This window comes from Hemicordylus capensis, chromosome 10, assembly GCF_027244095.1.
Source record: "Hemicordylus capensis ecotype Gifberg chromosome 10, rHemCap1.1.pri, whole genome shotgun sequence".
In the NCBI taxonomy this organism is placed as follows: domain Eukaryota; kingdom Metazoa; phylum Chordata; class Lepidosauria; order Squamata; family Cordylidae; genus Hemicordylus; species Hemicordylus capensis.
Window position 1 is genome coordinate 10287233 of NC_069666.1, and position 15640 is coordinate 10302872.

A 15640-nucleotide genomic window follows, 5' to 3' on the forward strand; every position below is an offset into this window, starting at 1 on the left:
CTATCTGTTTTATTTCTGTGAACAGCCTAGAGCCATCTGGCTGAGGCAGTATATAAACCTAATCAATCAATCAGTCATCCAATATACACTTATTACACCTTTGCTTCCCTACATAAAAGGCATCTTGCAAGTAGAAAACTAACACAGCAGGAAGAGGACATGTTCAGACTCTCTCTGCCTGCTATACTTGTGTAGTGCTTGCCGGAGGGTTTTACAGGAGTGAATATTCAAAATCAGTCCGCTCTGCTGCCTCGTTCTCCTGCAGGCATAGACCAAGCAGGCCTAAGTCCAGCATTCTGGCCAGCCAGATGGCCCTGGAGATCTCACAAGCTGGGCATGCTGGAGTTCCCATATCTCCTCGTTTGTTCCCAGAAGCTGGTAGTCAGAGGTAGAATGCACCTGGACATGGAGGAACCACTTAAGCTGCCACGATTAGACTCCCAGCCCCTTTGATGCCAGTCTTGCATTCTAGCCAGAAAACAGAAAGGAGCTTTCTCAGAAAGCAGCCTATACCCCAGTTCATTTCTTCATGCGTCCTCTTGCTTGAAAAGCATAACAATAAAGCAGTCTGGGAAACATACTGCAAGTGCATACGCGAAGCATAACAGAGCCAGAGACTCCCCTGCACTGCTTCTCTCGCTGATCTCGTTTCCAGATTACTACAGAGCTTCCTTTCATCATCCAGATCTCTCAATCCTAGCGTGGCTCATCATCTTGCTCTCTTCCCCCAGCCCTGCCTCGTTTCCCGCACTCGGTGGGTCCCATTTCCACAGTAGGAGTCAATTCACAGAGGACAAGATTTTAATGATCAACAGAGCCAATCCCTGGGCAGCAGGATGGGCGGAAGGAGAGCACCACAACTGTTTATGTCAGCCTTAATCACTGCTGAAAAACTGAGTAAGCATGAGTATGAGAGATAGCCACCGTTTTCATTATGCCTTGAGTAATGCAGTGTACACACAGAGGTCAAGAAATGCTGGCTCTGTTCACCAGTCAGACAAAAGATTTTTACTCGAGTTATTATTTATTCGATTTCTATAACACCCTTCCAAAAATGGTCTGATGCTGTTATAAGGCTGGCATAGGGTTTTCTCCTAGCTTAAGTAAACCTAGGGGCATATAAAATCATAAAGGCATCATTAAAACAGCAGAGAAGAGAGTAACAAGAATGCAATAAAATGATATATAATAAGGGTGACTGCAAGTTAAAGGGAGGGCAGATAAAAGTGATTACATATACAATGGTACATATTAATACTAAAAGGACTTAAAATGTTAAAAAATAAAAGAAACGAAATCACACCTGAGAAATCGTAAAAGTCATAAAACTGCATAAAAAGCATTAAAAAATAAAACAAAACAGGTGGGGGGGGGGAGACCAAGAGTCTGATGCTGTTATAAGGCTGGCATAGGGTTTTCTCCTTGCTTAAGTACTGGGAGGGGAGAGCTTAATTCACTGAAGTTAATTCATGGGGCCAAAGTACAACTTCTGCCCACTGTCTGTATATGCCAGGGTTTCTCAAACGCGGATCCCCAGATGTTCTGCTCTAACTCCCATCATCCCCATCCACGAGTGGCTAGGGATGATGGGAGTTCTAGTCCTACATGACCTGGGGATGTGAGTTTGATAACCCCATATGTGCCTTTCAGATCTTACCAGTGCCCAAAGTGGGGTTTAAGTCATGATTTGTTTAAGCCATAATTATTAGGACTAGGTCATCTGTTAATCAAGTACAACCCTGTTGTTGGGCTAAAGAGGGGTCCCTTATTAACTGAGCAATGAACTTAAAAAAAAAAGCTTTTTAAAAATACAAGTGTTTATAAGAACTGTAGTCGGTAGCAGTGCTTCAGTTATGGTGGGGGTGGGGTGGGGTGGGGTGGGGCTCAGATCTACAAACTCCACCAAGATCATGGTCCCACCATAGTCTTCTAAAAACATCACAAATATAGGAAGCTGCCTTATACCGAGTCAAAACATTGGTCCATTAACCCTAAAGTTAGAGAGTTGCATTGGAGAGTACCCAGTAAATAGGTACCATCTTACAAGAGACACCTTGAGGTCCTTCACACAATCAAAAACTATGTTCTACCCGGGTTTGGGAGCTGTGAGTGCTCTCAATTTTCGGTTGTAGCTTTTGCTCCTACCTTGCTTCCACACAACCACTTCTACCCAGGTTTTCCTCTTACCTTACTTCCACACAACCAAAAATTGGGAGCATGCACGGTTCTCAAACCTGAGTAAAACACAGAGCCGGGTCTCACGATCAGTGAGACCCAGTTTTGGAGGATGTGTGGGGAGGGAGCCCTGGGCAGTGGGATCGGCCGCCCACACGATTGCCGGCGGGGGCCATGTGGCCCCCCCGAAGCTCCAGTATGCCCCGTGCAAGCGCGCAGGGCATACTGGGGAGACCCCCAGAGCCGGGAGGTGGCTTTTCGCCTTCCCTCCGGAGGTCTACTCATGAGTAGCCGCGACGCAGAGCTTCACCACGGCTACTCACGAGCGGGAAGCCAGGGTTTGCAGAGCACTTGCTCCACAAACCCGGGCTTAGGGGAGGGCTACAAAAGCAGGCTAGCTGCTTGTAAACCACCGGGCTTGCCTGTGAGCCCAGTGGTTTACAGGAGCAGCAAAAATCGGGCTAGGCTCTCCTAGCCCGATTTTTGCTGCTCATGAGAATAGCCCCATAGTTTTTGATTGTGTGAATGACCTTCTCTCACACAGGAGGGAACACCCATTCTGAGATGAAAAGCAAGTGTGAATATCAACACAGTGTGTCGTTCCCCCCTTCAGATCTAATGGTACTTTCCCCAGGCTTGTAAACACCCACTTGTCTGGTTACACTTATCAAACTATTTTAAATATTAAAGGTAACGGTAAAGTGTGCCTTTGAGTCGGTGTCGACTCCTAGCGACCACAGAGCCTTGTAGTTTTTCTTTGGTAGAATACAGGAGGGGTTCACTATTGCCATCTCCAATGCAGTCTGAGATGATGCCTTTCAGCATTTTCCTATGTCGCTGCTGCCCAATATAGGTGCTTCCCATAGTTTGGGAAACATACCTGCGGGGATTTGAACTGGCAACCTCATGCTTGCTAGGCAAGTCATTTCCTGCTGCTCCATTAGAGTACTTAGAAAACCAACATGGTTGTAAAGTGCTTACATTATGGCAGGAAAGGAAGGGAGGACCTCTAATGAAATAAAAAAGAACCTTCAAGCAACCATTACAAAAGTAAGTTCATATTTCTTCTTCGTAGGCCATGAATGAACACCACAAATATCTGGGGGCGGATGAGATGGTAAAATTTTTGTTGGTTAAGAAAATTTGTTTTTTCCCCATGTGGAAATATATACAGACTTATTCAGTTAACCTTAATGATGAGTTTTAGTTTATTTCACCAGGTGATAGCACTAATAATTATGCATATGTCCAGTGATCTCACAAATAACAGATAAACCCTAGAATAACAGTATTAAAGCAATAGAAACAAAAGACAAAAAACAAAAAAAACCCCAGCAAAGTCAAGTTAAGAAGGTTTAGATTTTAAATCCCTGGCAAGAATGTTATCTTTCAGTTCATGCATATGATACTTTCCTTGTTCCACTGTTTATAGTACACAGGAACATAGGAAGCTGCCTTATACTGAGTCAGACCATTGGTCCATCTAGCTCAGTACTGTCTTCACAGACTGGCAGTGGCTTCTCCAAAGTTGCAGGCAGGAGTCTCTCTCAGCCCTATCTGGAAATGCCAGGGAGGGAACATGGACCCTTCTGCATGTAAAACAGATGCTCCATCAATGCATTGTGGCCCAGTCTCCTAAGGGGAATATCGTACAATGCTCAAACGTGATGTAGTCTCCCATCAAATGCAAACCAGGGCAGAACTTGCTTAGCAAAGAGGACAATTCATGCTTGCTATCACAAGACCAGCTCTCCTCCCATAGTACATGGGTGAAAGCATCTCACCTGTACCCGTTACCCATTTATTAATTTGAATTTTCTTTGGTTAATGAGGTGTGTATGCCCTCTGCTGGCATATTTTTGCACTTTTAACATTTTATACCTTCATTGTATGCCTAGTAATCAAATATTATAGCTGATTTCATTTAAAACATTCCCACCCTGCCTTTTGACATCAGGTGTTCAGGGTGGCTTATTTAGGTAAAAATCACAGAACAACTTAATCAGTATTCTTTTAGATTCAGTAAAGAACGTAGGTAAAGTGTGCCGTCAAGTTGATTTCGACTCCTGGAGCCCACAGAGCCCTGTGGTTTTCTTTGGTAGAATACAGGAGGTGTTAACCATTGCCTCCTCCCATGTAGATGATGCCTTTCAGCATCTTCCTATATCTCTGCTGCCCGATATAGTACCAGTGAGGATTCGAACCTCAGAACTTAACTAAACAATTTTTTAAAAAAAAATCAGTGATATTCATGAAAAGGCCCAGGCGAATAAGATTATTTTGGAAAATGAAAAGGATAAAACCTTTTCATTTCCAGAGAAATTGATCTATGCTAACTACAAACATAGGAAGCTGAGCTAGATGGGCCAAACATCTGTCTCGGTAGAAGACAGCTTCCTCTGTTCCTGTCTAGTTTGACCCCAAGAGGCAAAACACAGGCAGGAGTAAATGTTAAGAGTGTCAGACTAAGACCAGGGAGACTCAAGTTTAAATCTCCAGTTAGCTATAGAACTCAAGTGACTTATTTCTCAGTCTAACCTACCTCACAGGGTTGTTGTGAGGATAAACATAACCATGTACTCAGAGGAAGAGCAGGATATAAGTGTAAGGTAAGTAGTTAAAAGTCAGGCTCATTCACCCGATTGAAAACTGGGCGGGACAAGCATCCTACCCAGTGTCGGGAGCTGTGTGTGTTTCTGTTTTGTGATCATGTGCGAGGGGAGAACCAAGGGAGGAGGTGCCGGCAATGATCATCAGCTAGCCTCCCGGTAGATAGGAGGGCTCTGTCCTACCCAGGAGCAGTAAGCAGTTGATAAATGAGGTAGGGGGAAAAGCTACTCAGCAGAAGTGTGCACACAGCTCCTAACACAGGATAGGGCAAGCATCCTACCCAGTTTTCAGTCATGTGAACAAGCCTATCACCTACCCTATTCACCCAAATCCAAGATGAAGTTTCCTCCCAGTTCTTTCCTGAGAAATATGGGGGGTGGGGGAAGTCATCTTGAATGCAGAGTCCTCTTTCTTTTGGGCAAATACAGGCATCACCTGTATTTAACAGTTCTCTTTTAAGGCATTGTCAGATTATGAGTTGGCTTCTATTTGGGTAAATATGGTATAAACCAAGGAAGCCCTCCTCCCTTGAGAACTATTGTTTTATCCATATGCAAGTCTTTGCTTAAATAAACTCATATGATTGACTGGCTTGGGTTTGTTTGTTTGTTTAACTGGGTGACCCGCCTTGCTCAGAAAACTGCAAGCGGGGAGTTCAAGCAGTAGAGACAGCTGGAGGAAGAAAGTGATCCTGGATTCAGTGAACATCCCCTTAATCAAAAGGCTGGGCAAAAGGCTAAAGCAACAGGCCCAGCGTCCACATGACATTCCTGGCTGAGGTCTGCAGTGGGTGTTAGTAGCTCTACATCACCAAGAAACCACAGTCCAGCAGGCGGCTGCCAGTGAAGGTTGAAACCACAGCTTTCTGCTGGAAAGGGCAGTTTGGGGTGTTTGCCAAGGGGAAAAGCCACCAAATTTGGGATGGAGAGCACATGCACACACACACTCTTACTTAAATCTTACAGTTAAGGAGACAGGCTACTCCAGTCACTGGCTCACATCCAGACTAAGTTACTCATAAGCAGTCCTATTAAGTTCAATGGAACATAGGAAGCTGCCTTCTACCAAGTCAGGCCATTGGTCCATTTAGCTCATGATTGTCTACACAGGCCGGCAGCGGCTTCTCCAAGGTTTCAGGCAGGAGACTCTCTCAGCCCCATCTTGGAGATGCTGCCAGGGAGGGAACTTGGGGCCTTCAGCACTTAGCCAGCCAATCAGGAGCAGAGGAGGAGGATCTTCACCCTCTTCCCTCCCCTTCTGCAGCAGACACATCACTGAGGATATGTCGGGCTTCAAGCCGGTGATCCTCAGGTGGGGAACAAATAGTGCAGCTGCAGCGTGGACTATGGGAAACATCAATATCAGGCAGTGGTTATATAGGAAGATGCTGGAAGGCATCATCTCATACTACGTGGGAGGAGGCAATGGTAAACCCCTCCTGTATTCTACCAAAGAAAACCACAGGGCTCTGTGGTCGCCAGGAGTCAACACCGACTTGCCAGCACACCTTTACCTTTACACTCAGCTTAAGTGAAGCAGCGGGGAAATGCTTGACTAATGAGCAGAAGGTTGCCGGTTTGAATTCCCACTGATACTATATTGGGCAGCAGCGATATAGGAAGATCCTGAAAGGCATCATCTCATACTGCGCAGGAGATGGCAATGGTAAACCCCTCCTGTATTCTACCAGAGAAAACCACAGGGCTCTGTGGGCACCAGGAGTCGAAATCGACTTGACGACACACTTTAATATAAATTACCGCCACCATACGCATGACAGATGAGACTCTTATCACTGTAATCTAACCGTGATAAGGAGACAGGCAAGGGAAGCAGAGGCTTCATTCTGGTCTGGTTAATAGACATCTAGGGTGCTTTTCATAGGACAAACATGCTGCAGGTGTGCATGTGATGTGGTCACAAGAGGAAAGCAGCAACCGCCACGCTTTTACTGACTCGGGCTCAGATCAGAGCGCTAGTGATTTAAAGCAGGGTGGCCGCTTCTGTTCCATCGCGTATGGAAACTACTTTGGTTCAGAGTCAGGGGGAGGGTAGAGAAAGATCCAGTACACATTTAAACCAGAAAGAGGATTGTGTTTTTGCAGATGAAATGTTCAGGTCTGGCTCTGTTTTCTTCTTATGGATGTAGATATGTGTCAGGATTCACACTTGGCAAAGTTATATTTGCTGATCTCTCCCCCCCACCAACATACTCTGTCTGTCTGTCTGTCTGTCTGTCTGTCTGTCTGTCTGTCTGTCACACACACACACACACACACACACACAGACACACACCTCTCCTACCCCCCCACACCCCAACTACATACTCATCCCTCAACACTATTCTTGAGTAATCTTTCTAAACCTTCCCTTCACACAACCTGAACAACATAAGAACAATCTCTCTTACAGTCAAGTAGAGCTATTCACACAATATGTTCAACACATATATCATCTTAATGTAAACTGGTACAGATCTGTACACAGGGACCATTATTCACAGTGTAGGTACAGAAGTGCACTTCCTCTCCATCCATACCATGCCTTTGAAGGGCCGCCTGGGTGCAGATTCACTTTTAAAATAAAAGCATGAATGCAAGTACAGTCATTCACCCAAAAAACAGGGATGAGTGCACAGACCTCTGAATGGAGCTTATGAGCGATACAGAAAACCAAACCAAGTCCTGCTACTCAAGATCTGTTAACTGGAGAGGCCAGGAATTGAACCTGGGTGGGGGAGGGGGTGGGGAGGCACCTTCTGCATGAGGAGCATGTGACTGACCACTGAGCTATGGGTCCCTATGGGGTAAGTGGGAGACCGGCTTGGATGGAAGCATTTCATCTACTAAGGAGAACACCATCGATTTACTTTTGCTTTAACTATTCATGTTTTTAGGGAAGGAGGAAGAGCTAAAATTACTGCCTGAAGAATATGAAGCAGCATTCGACAAAGCATGAATTTTAGAGGAAAACCTGAAGGAGATGTGTGTCAGGATGCTGGTCGAATGAACCAAGCATGTGTGAGAGAGAGTGTGTGTGTGTGTGTGTGTGTGTGTGTGTGTGAGAGAGAGAGAGAGAGAGAGAGAGAGAGAGAGAGATCTATACTGTATATATAGATAAAGATATGAGATTCTCTTAGTTGGAGAGAGCAGAACAGAACTGGGGCCAGATAACTCTGTGATTGAACAATGGCCCTGCAATGAATAAGGAACTGCATATTGCTTTGTTCCGTGATTCAGGATTATCAGAGAATACCTGCTGTATTGAATGCTAGGAGGACTATATTTTATTATTTATTTTATACATTTATATACCACCTCAACTCACGTCTCTAGGCAGTTTACAGCCTATATTCTGATCAACTCACTCATCTACAGCAAAGGGATCAGTTTTCACCCAGTATTGTTTGCAGTAGCCACCTAATGGTGCAGCGGGGAAGTAACTTGCCTCGGGAGCAAAAGGTAGCCGGTTCGAATCCCCGCTGGTGTGTTTCCCAGACAATGTTTGGGAATGTTTCCCAGACAATGGGAAACACTTCTATTGGGCAGCAGCAGCGATATAGGAAGATGCTGAAAGGCATCATCTCATACTGCACAGGAGGTGGCAGTGGTAAACTCCTCCTGTATTCTACCAAAGACAACCACAGGGCTCTGTGGCGCCAGGAGTCGACACCGACTCGATGGCACAACTTTACCTTTATTGTTTGCAGTAAAACCATGTGGGGCATGGCGGGGTGGGCAACAGTGATGGCAAACCTAGAATGAAATGATAGCTACCCTATGAGTAAATGTGCATTACACCCAATGCTTCAATGAATGCATTAAATGAAACACAATCAAATGTGCACTCCACAGAAGTTCTATATATGAAAGAAGACCAGAGAAGTTAGTCTTTCTAGTCTATCAATGGCTACTAACTGGGCAAAGAGGCACCTTTTACCATGGCAATTCTCTTTTATTTAGCAGGGGGAGAGTAACTGGCCCTATCCACCCCCTGCACAGTACTTCCAGTGACTGTAGCTGGGGTCTATCTTATGTTTCTTTTTAGAACGTGAGCCCTTTGGGGACAGGCAGTCATCTTATTTGTTTATTTCTCTGTGTAAACCGCCCTGAGCCATTTTTGGAAGGGCGGTATAGAAATCAAATTATTATTATTATTATTACTACTAGTCTGGTGGCTATAGGCCACCTCCAGCTAAAGAGGCAAGATGCCTCTAAATACCAGTTGCAGGGGAGCAAGAGAGAGGGCATGCCCTCACTTCTTCCCTGTGGGCTTCCCAGAGTCCTCTGGTGGGCCATTGTGTGAAACAGGATGTTGGACTAGAGAGGCTTCCTTGGGCCTGATCCAGCAGGGCTGTCCTTATGCAGATTAATCAGTGCCTACTCTGCCTGGCGGCAGCTGCCTATAGGATCACAGGAAAAGAAGCCTCTCACAGGCCTGCTCCTTATGGTGCTTTTAACTGGACACGCTGAAGATTGAATTTGCACCTTCTACTACGTGCAAAGCCTGTGATTTACTGCTAATCTAGAGATGCTATTCACTTGGCCCTGTACTGTTCTGTATGTCCAAACTAGGATTGTTGCATACAAAGTTTATATATATATTTTTCAGCTGCAAGCTTCAAAAACTGGATTGTATGAGCTGATCCTGTAGCAAGACATGAAATAGTTGTGACTTTTTTTTTTTTTTTTGCTGTCACCAATATTTGTGTTTCAGGCCATCATTTCCCACTTTGCAGTCCCCTTTCCTGTCTTGCCATCCCAAAATGTTATCATTCTTGCTATTATACATAAGCAGCCCACAGAAAAACAAACATAGGGAACTGGCAAACTATCCCAAGGAAACCGTGAAACCCTCACATACGCTGTGCTGTCAGACCCAGCAACCTGAAAAGGGAAGCAGAAAGCGGTTTGCTTCCTCCAAGCTGGTGGTTATAACAACTTCAGCGATTCTGACAATGGAGGGAAAGCTTCTCCAGATAGGAGGCAAGCACCAGATAAGAGCAGTGGGTGTGATGCCAGGACAGGAGCAAAAGGGAGACCAACCAGAAGGGCATCGCTTGACGTGCTTGTCGATTTTTATTTATTTAGGACATTTTTATCTAGTCCATGAGCCAGACCCACAAATTTTGGTACCATCTTGGGGGATGAATGCTCATAGTGATTTCTGGCAGCATGAACCCGACTGGAAATGGAAAATCGGTGGCAGCATGGTTGCACTCACAGCGTTCTGCGTTATCACCTCTTCTTTATCCCTACCTCCAAATGATTAGAGCAAAATTGCAGATATTTGAACAGATATTGAGAACTGAACCAGTGCTCCTTCTAAGGCGTACACATGTGCTCACATGTTTTTTTGATGTCCGCTCAGTTAATTTTCGATCCCGCTCAGGCTGAATCAGGAAGGCCCCACTCTGAATGCATGTGTGTGCACACTGCCTTTATAAATAAATAATAAATACTGCCGCCCAGAACAAAATTCATTCCGCACACCAATGAAAAAAGTTAGAGAGAACACTGAACTGAACACCCCTTCCATTGTTGTACATTCTGGTTCCTGGGCTTTGGATATGGAGAAAACCATCTCAAAAGCAATATATCTCTGTCAACGTAGGGATAAATTAAAGAAGACTCACATGGACGTAGAATAGCAAGGTTCGAAATCCTGCTCACGCGAGTCATTATTGCAAAAATTAATCATAGTTTGTTGCAGACAAAGCCAAGACTCCTTGCCTGCAATTTACAGACTGTAGCAAAGATGATGTCATCTTAACGTGAACAAGGTTCCAGTCCCCAAAGACACATTACTGTGACAATAAGATGAGATCATGCCATATATTTATCTGTTCCAGGGGAAGGGGGCGGGAGGAGAGAGAAGAATCAAACCAGCCTAACATGCAAAACCCCTGCTGAGCATGAGAGGAAACCTACAAAGGCTACATTTAACTTGACACAATATATCAAAGGGCTAGAATTCATTTTCCTGCCCATCTCACTTTTGAAGAACTCAAGTGCCACCCTTTTGAAAAGGGAGACTCAGCCCTGGGTCAAGGCCAGTGCTGGAACCAATTAGCACCCCAACGTTCTCCGTCCTCTGTAGGATCTTTTGTGATTTATTTTGTCCATTTTTAACCTGTTTCAATCAAACTGGCTCCCAGAATGGCTAACAACAACAATTAGATTCACACATACAATAAGACCTACAATTAAAATCAATCAAAAACATCTCAACAAGGATCCATTATGGAGCTCCGGTTTTTTAAAAAAATCCATGCTTACCACAAGTGCTCACCTAGGTGGAGGTAAAAAGCTTTCATTTATTTAGATATTTACTCCACACCTTTCTCTGTAAAACATACCCAAGGTGTACTCAGGTTTATGAATGCTGGCTGCATATTTGACTGGTTTAGGCTGGAATCCAAAGAGCTAGCCAAGGTTTTGGGAATGGTTCAGTGGAATTGTTTTTACCCCCCCCCCCCGCCCTTTAGATAGCACAATGCTGCCATCACACCCCATGCCATATCTCAAGCTCTTTTGAAAGCTGCCAGAATCCTCATTATGGATATTCAGTCAAATATTTTAATAAAAGGCGCTGCAACTGTCTAAAACTAGATATTCGGGACCTTTGCTCCTGTTAGAAAATGGAGAAAGTAGAAACATCTGGGGCTGTGACGGAGGTTTGACACTCTTGGTGCCTCTGAAGTGAAACCAAAAGACCCACATTGTTGTCTGTTTCTGAAAAAATCACAATGGTATTTCTACTGGGGCTAGCTCAGCTTCCTGGATGTGGACATTTCATTGGAACATTTGAGGAAGACATCAACACACACTTGCATGGGTCTCTTGCAAAGCTTTTACTGGGAGATTTAAATGGATCCTACAGATGCAAGAAAGGATTCTCTCACTTTTCACAAACATACTTCCTTCAGAAAAGAAGTCAAATGAGATTATAGTTTCGTTTACATTTCTGAAAAACCAGCAGGACAGTTCCTGCCCAACAATTAGGAAGATAACTGTAAATAATGAAGTTTTGATGTGGTGGAACCCTTATGCAAGTAAGACAACCAGATGTCTCTCACTTCATTAAGAAAATGTCTTTTTTGTATACTGTTGGAATGATACATTTACTGACGATGATGTTTGATCTAAGATCGTAAATAAACAACAACAACAACATTTACTGACGATGTGTACCCTTATTAGCCATTTTCTTTAATCTGAAATGTGAATGTACCTATTTATGTCATAAATAGTATATATTAGTGGGTTTGTTAGGTGTTTTTTTTAAAAGCATCACCTATTTGAAATAATCTAAGTTCTCAAGTATCTACTGACAGTCATGAGAAAGGTCTCATCTGCCCATTTAGAGCTTATTTCTCATATGGAGAGAGAAATATTTTGGAGTAGCAGCTAATCTCATTCAGGAGAAGAATCCTTCCTTAAATAGGAATTGAGTGACTCTGTCCCAAATCAGGAAATACTGGCAAGGGACAACCATATGACTGATTAGAGCAAGTTCACATGTGAATGTTATTTCCACGATAAGGACACCACCTGCACTTAAAAATCTGCATGTGCAATACTGCTCTTATCAGGCATTAACACAGGCTTTCCCCACAGGGCTTGGCAGGCAATTAAAATATTGGAGTCTATCCCTCTCTTCATTAAAAAATCCATTTTATTCCCATAAACAGGAGAGACTGCAGACGGGGCAAGTTGCAATGAATGGTGAGATGGATGACATCATTTCTGGCAGAGGTAGCAAAGGCCGGGGGGATTCCTCCCCCTTTCATTCTTTTAAACATTTTTGGATCATTCCAAGAGGGCATGGAAAGCATGCATTTCAGAAAGGGAATCGTAGTTCTGAGGGGTCGTTTTGGAGCAGACAAAAGGAAATAATTCACAGCAAACACTGGGGAATTCCAGCCCTCAGGTGTTCTTAGAACTTTCAACGATCTAGAACAGTGTTTCTCAAGCTTCTAATAGTGTGAGCATTTCCCCCCTGGATTAAAGTTGAACACGTTGCTTCTTCTACCCGTAAGATTTAGACCAGGGCTGCACAACATCTTCCCTCCAGCTGTTGAACTATAACTCCCACCATCCCCAGCCACAAGTGGCCAATAGTCAGCTCCCTTGAGAAGTCCATAATGCTGGGGAAAGTTGAAGGAAAGAGAAGAAGAGGACGACCAGCAGCAAGGTGGATGGAATCGATTACAACAGCAATGAATGCACCACTGAGAGACCTAAAAGGCCAAGTTGAAGATAGACCATCCTGGAGAGAATCTATCCATGTGGTCGCTAAGAAGCGACACCGACTTGACGGCACTCACTCACTGAATCAATCAATCAACCAATCTCAAATCAGAGCTTCTCAGTCAGGCCTTACCATCTGAACAGGTGACAGAAGCAGATTTACATGGCAAACTTACATGGGAGGAAGTCCTCTAAATTTGGGGGAACTTATGAGAAAATATTTATTAATCACATTTATATACTACCCACTCCTGATAGCTCTAGGCGGTTCACAACAAAGAAAAATAAAATGTGTGCCGTTCTGTGTCCCCTGCTAACTGGGCAAAGAGGCATCTTTTAAAAGTGGCGATTCTCTTTATTTAGCAGGGGGAGAGCAACTGGCCCTATCCACTCCCCAGCACAGCACCCCTCCAGTGACTGTTGCTGGTATCCATCTTATGTTTCTTTTCTCTCCCCCCTCCACCCCCAGATTGTGAGCCCTTTGGGGACAGAAAGCCTACTTAATTTCTGCGTAAAATGCTTTGGAAACTGGAGTTGAAAAGCGGGATATAAATATTCATTGTATTGTATTGTTCCTACATGCATTCAGGAGAGCTGTTACATGACTAGTACAATTTATATATTTGTTTCCCGCAGCTTCCAAAATGTAAAACATAGTAGAAACACATTGTTTCAAGTCTGAAACTTGAGAAGCAAAGCTATGCTCCTGTGCTAGGCATGGGTCTAACATATGTGGATTCAGGAATCTACAGACTGGGTGTACTCTTTGGGGAAACATATTCCCCAGCTCAACAGTGACAGAAGGAAACTCAGACCCTGAAAAGCTTAGAGCAATATTTGATGTTCGAGCACGTGCGCTTGGGAATAGCTTGGACTCTCATTCAGCTTTGCTTATCAATGGCAACTGAGTCGTCGTCTGAGTCATACACAGAGTGTATTGAATACCACTCAACAGTAGTTGATGCCAGGATCTGCAAGCCTTTTACAAGAAAGCAAAATCATCTGAAAAGCATTTGAAAATGCACTGACAAGCAGAGCATTTCAGGCTCTCACATACGAACAATGTGTGGCATTTCTCTTCATTTCTCTTCGCAGGGGCTGACATCCAGATTAATGCTGCTGCGCTGGCACTATGGGGAAGGCAATGTTCACTGATCTCCCCTTCCTTCTGAAAATATGTCCCTGAGGGTTGCACAACTCTCAGGGAATATTTTCGGGAGACAAGGTGGGCTTTTGAGGGAAGTGAGGATTGGCAAAAATTGTATCTTGTCTGTATTGCCAGTGCAGCATTCAGCCTGGATGCCAGCCAAGGTATACATAATAAATACTTTCCTGTTAGTTTCCCGGTGTTAATTTAGTAAGACTAGGAAGACTGTCATCACCAATCACTGATGCTGTGAACAGTTACCATACTTACCGGAATCGAAGACTACTCTGAATTTAAGACAAGCCCCTTAAAACGTAGAGGTTAAATACAGCTTATACCTGCATTTACTCAAAAGGAACAGGACTCTGAAGTTAAGACAAACTCCCAATTTATAATATTTAAAAACTTGGGCGAGGGGGTGGGAATAGGATTCAGCATCTCACACTCACTTAAGCTTTACACAGAATTTCTACCTGTGAAGGTAGAAAGTGATATGAACAGAGGAAGCTGCCTTCTACCAAGTGACCATTGGTCCATCTAGTTCAATACTGCCTACAGTGACTGGCGGCAGCAGCAACCCAGATATTCAGGCAGGATCCCCCCCCCCCCGGCTCTACATGGAGATGCTGCCAGAGATTGAACCTGGGGCCTTCTGCATGCAAAGCGGGTGCTCAACCTCTGAGCTACAACCCCATCCCTAATGAACAGAAGAGGACCACGACTTTACACAGGAATGTAAGTAGTTGCCTTTCTTAAGTCAGACCGTTAGTCCATCTAGCTCAGTATTGTCTACACTGACTGGCAGCAGCTCTCCAAGGTTTCGGGCAGGAGTCTCTCCCAGCCCTACATGGAGATGCTGCCAGGGATGCAAAGCAGATGCTCTGCCACTGACCTAGGGCCCCATTCGTTAAGGGGAGTATCTTCCAGTGCTCACATGTCGTCTCCCATCCAAATGCAAACCAAAGCAGTCCATGCTTAGCAAAGGGGACAGGTCAGGCTTGCAGCCACAAGACCAGCTCTCATCCCGGAGAGAACAAAAAGGGAGCTATAGAATGTAATAATAATTTTTAAAAAGGTTGAAAAGGCTGAGGTTTATTAAAACTCAAGCCACAGACAGCAGCACAGGACATCCAAGGTGACTTTTAAATCTTCAGTACAGAAAATAATCCACTTGCACTTCCTCAAGAAAGCCGAGCAGCAGAAGTGGAGGCAGTTATTTGTTTCTGCCAAGAGTTCTTTGCTTCTCAGCATGCTCCACAATTTTCTCTTCCACATAAAGACCCTTCCGCTTTCTGACGGCATTCATGTACTTTCGGGTCTGGTTCTCCGAGTCTGCCTTTTCCCCAAAATGCAAATACTCTTCCTCCGTGGTTGGAACCCAAAATGGATCGTCTGAAATTACCTAGGAAATTGGAATCGTAGGAAGAGCAGCATTAGTGGATGTTGGAGGGTGGGA

The 15640-nt window shown here is 44.3% G+C and overlaps 1 protein-coding gene across 3 annotated transcripts in view; it reads right to left on the reverse strand.

The window, feature by feature from the left end:
* Positions 1-15245: 15245 nt before the first annotated feature.
* Positions 15246-15640, reverse strand: part of EFL1 (elongation factor like GTPase 1) — a 62133-nt gene continuing 61738 nt past the window's right edge. For all 3 annotated transcript variants that reach the window (XM_053272334.1, XM_053272335.1, XM_053272332.1), the window contains one exon: positions 15246-15586. In XM_053272334.1, the coding sequence (XP_053128309.1) occupies positions 15398-15586 (189 nt within the window). In that variant the 3' untranslated portion in view covers positions 15246-15397. The remainder of the gene's footprint in view (positions 15587-15640) is intronic.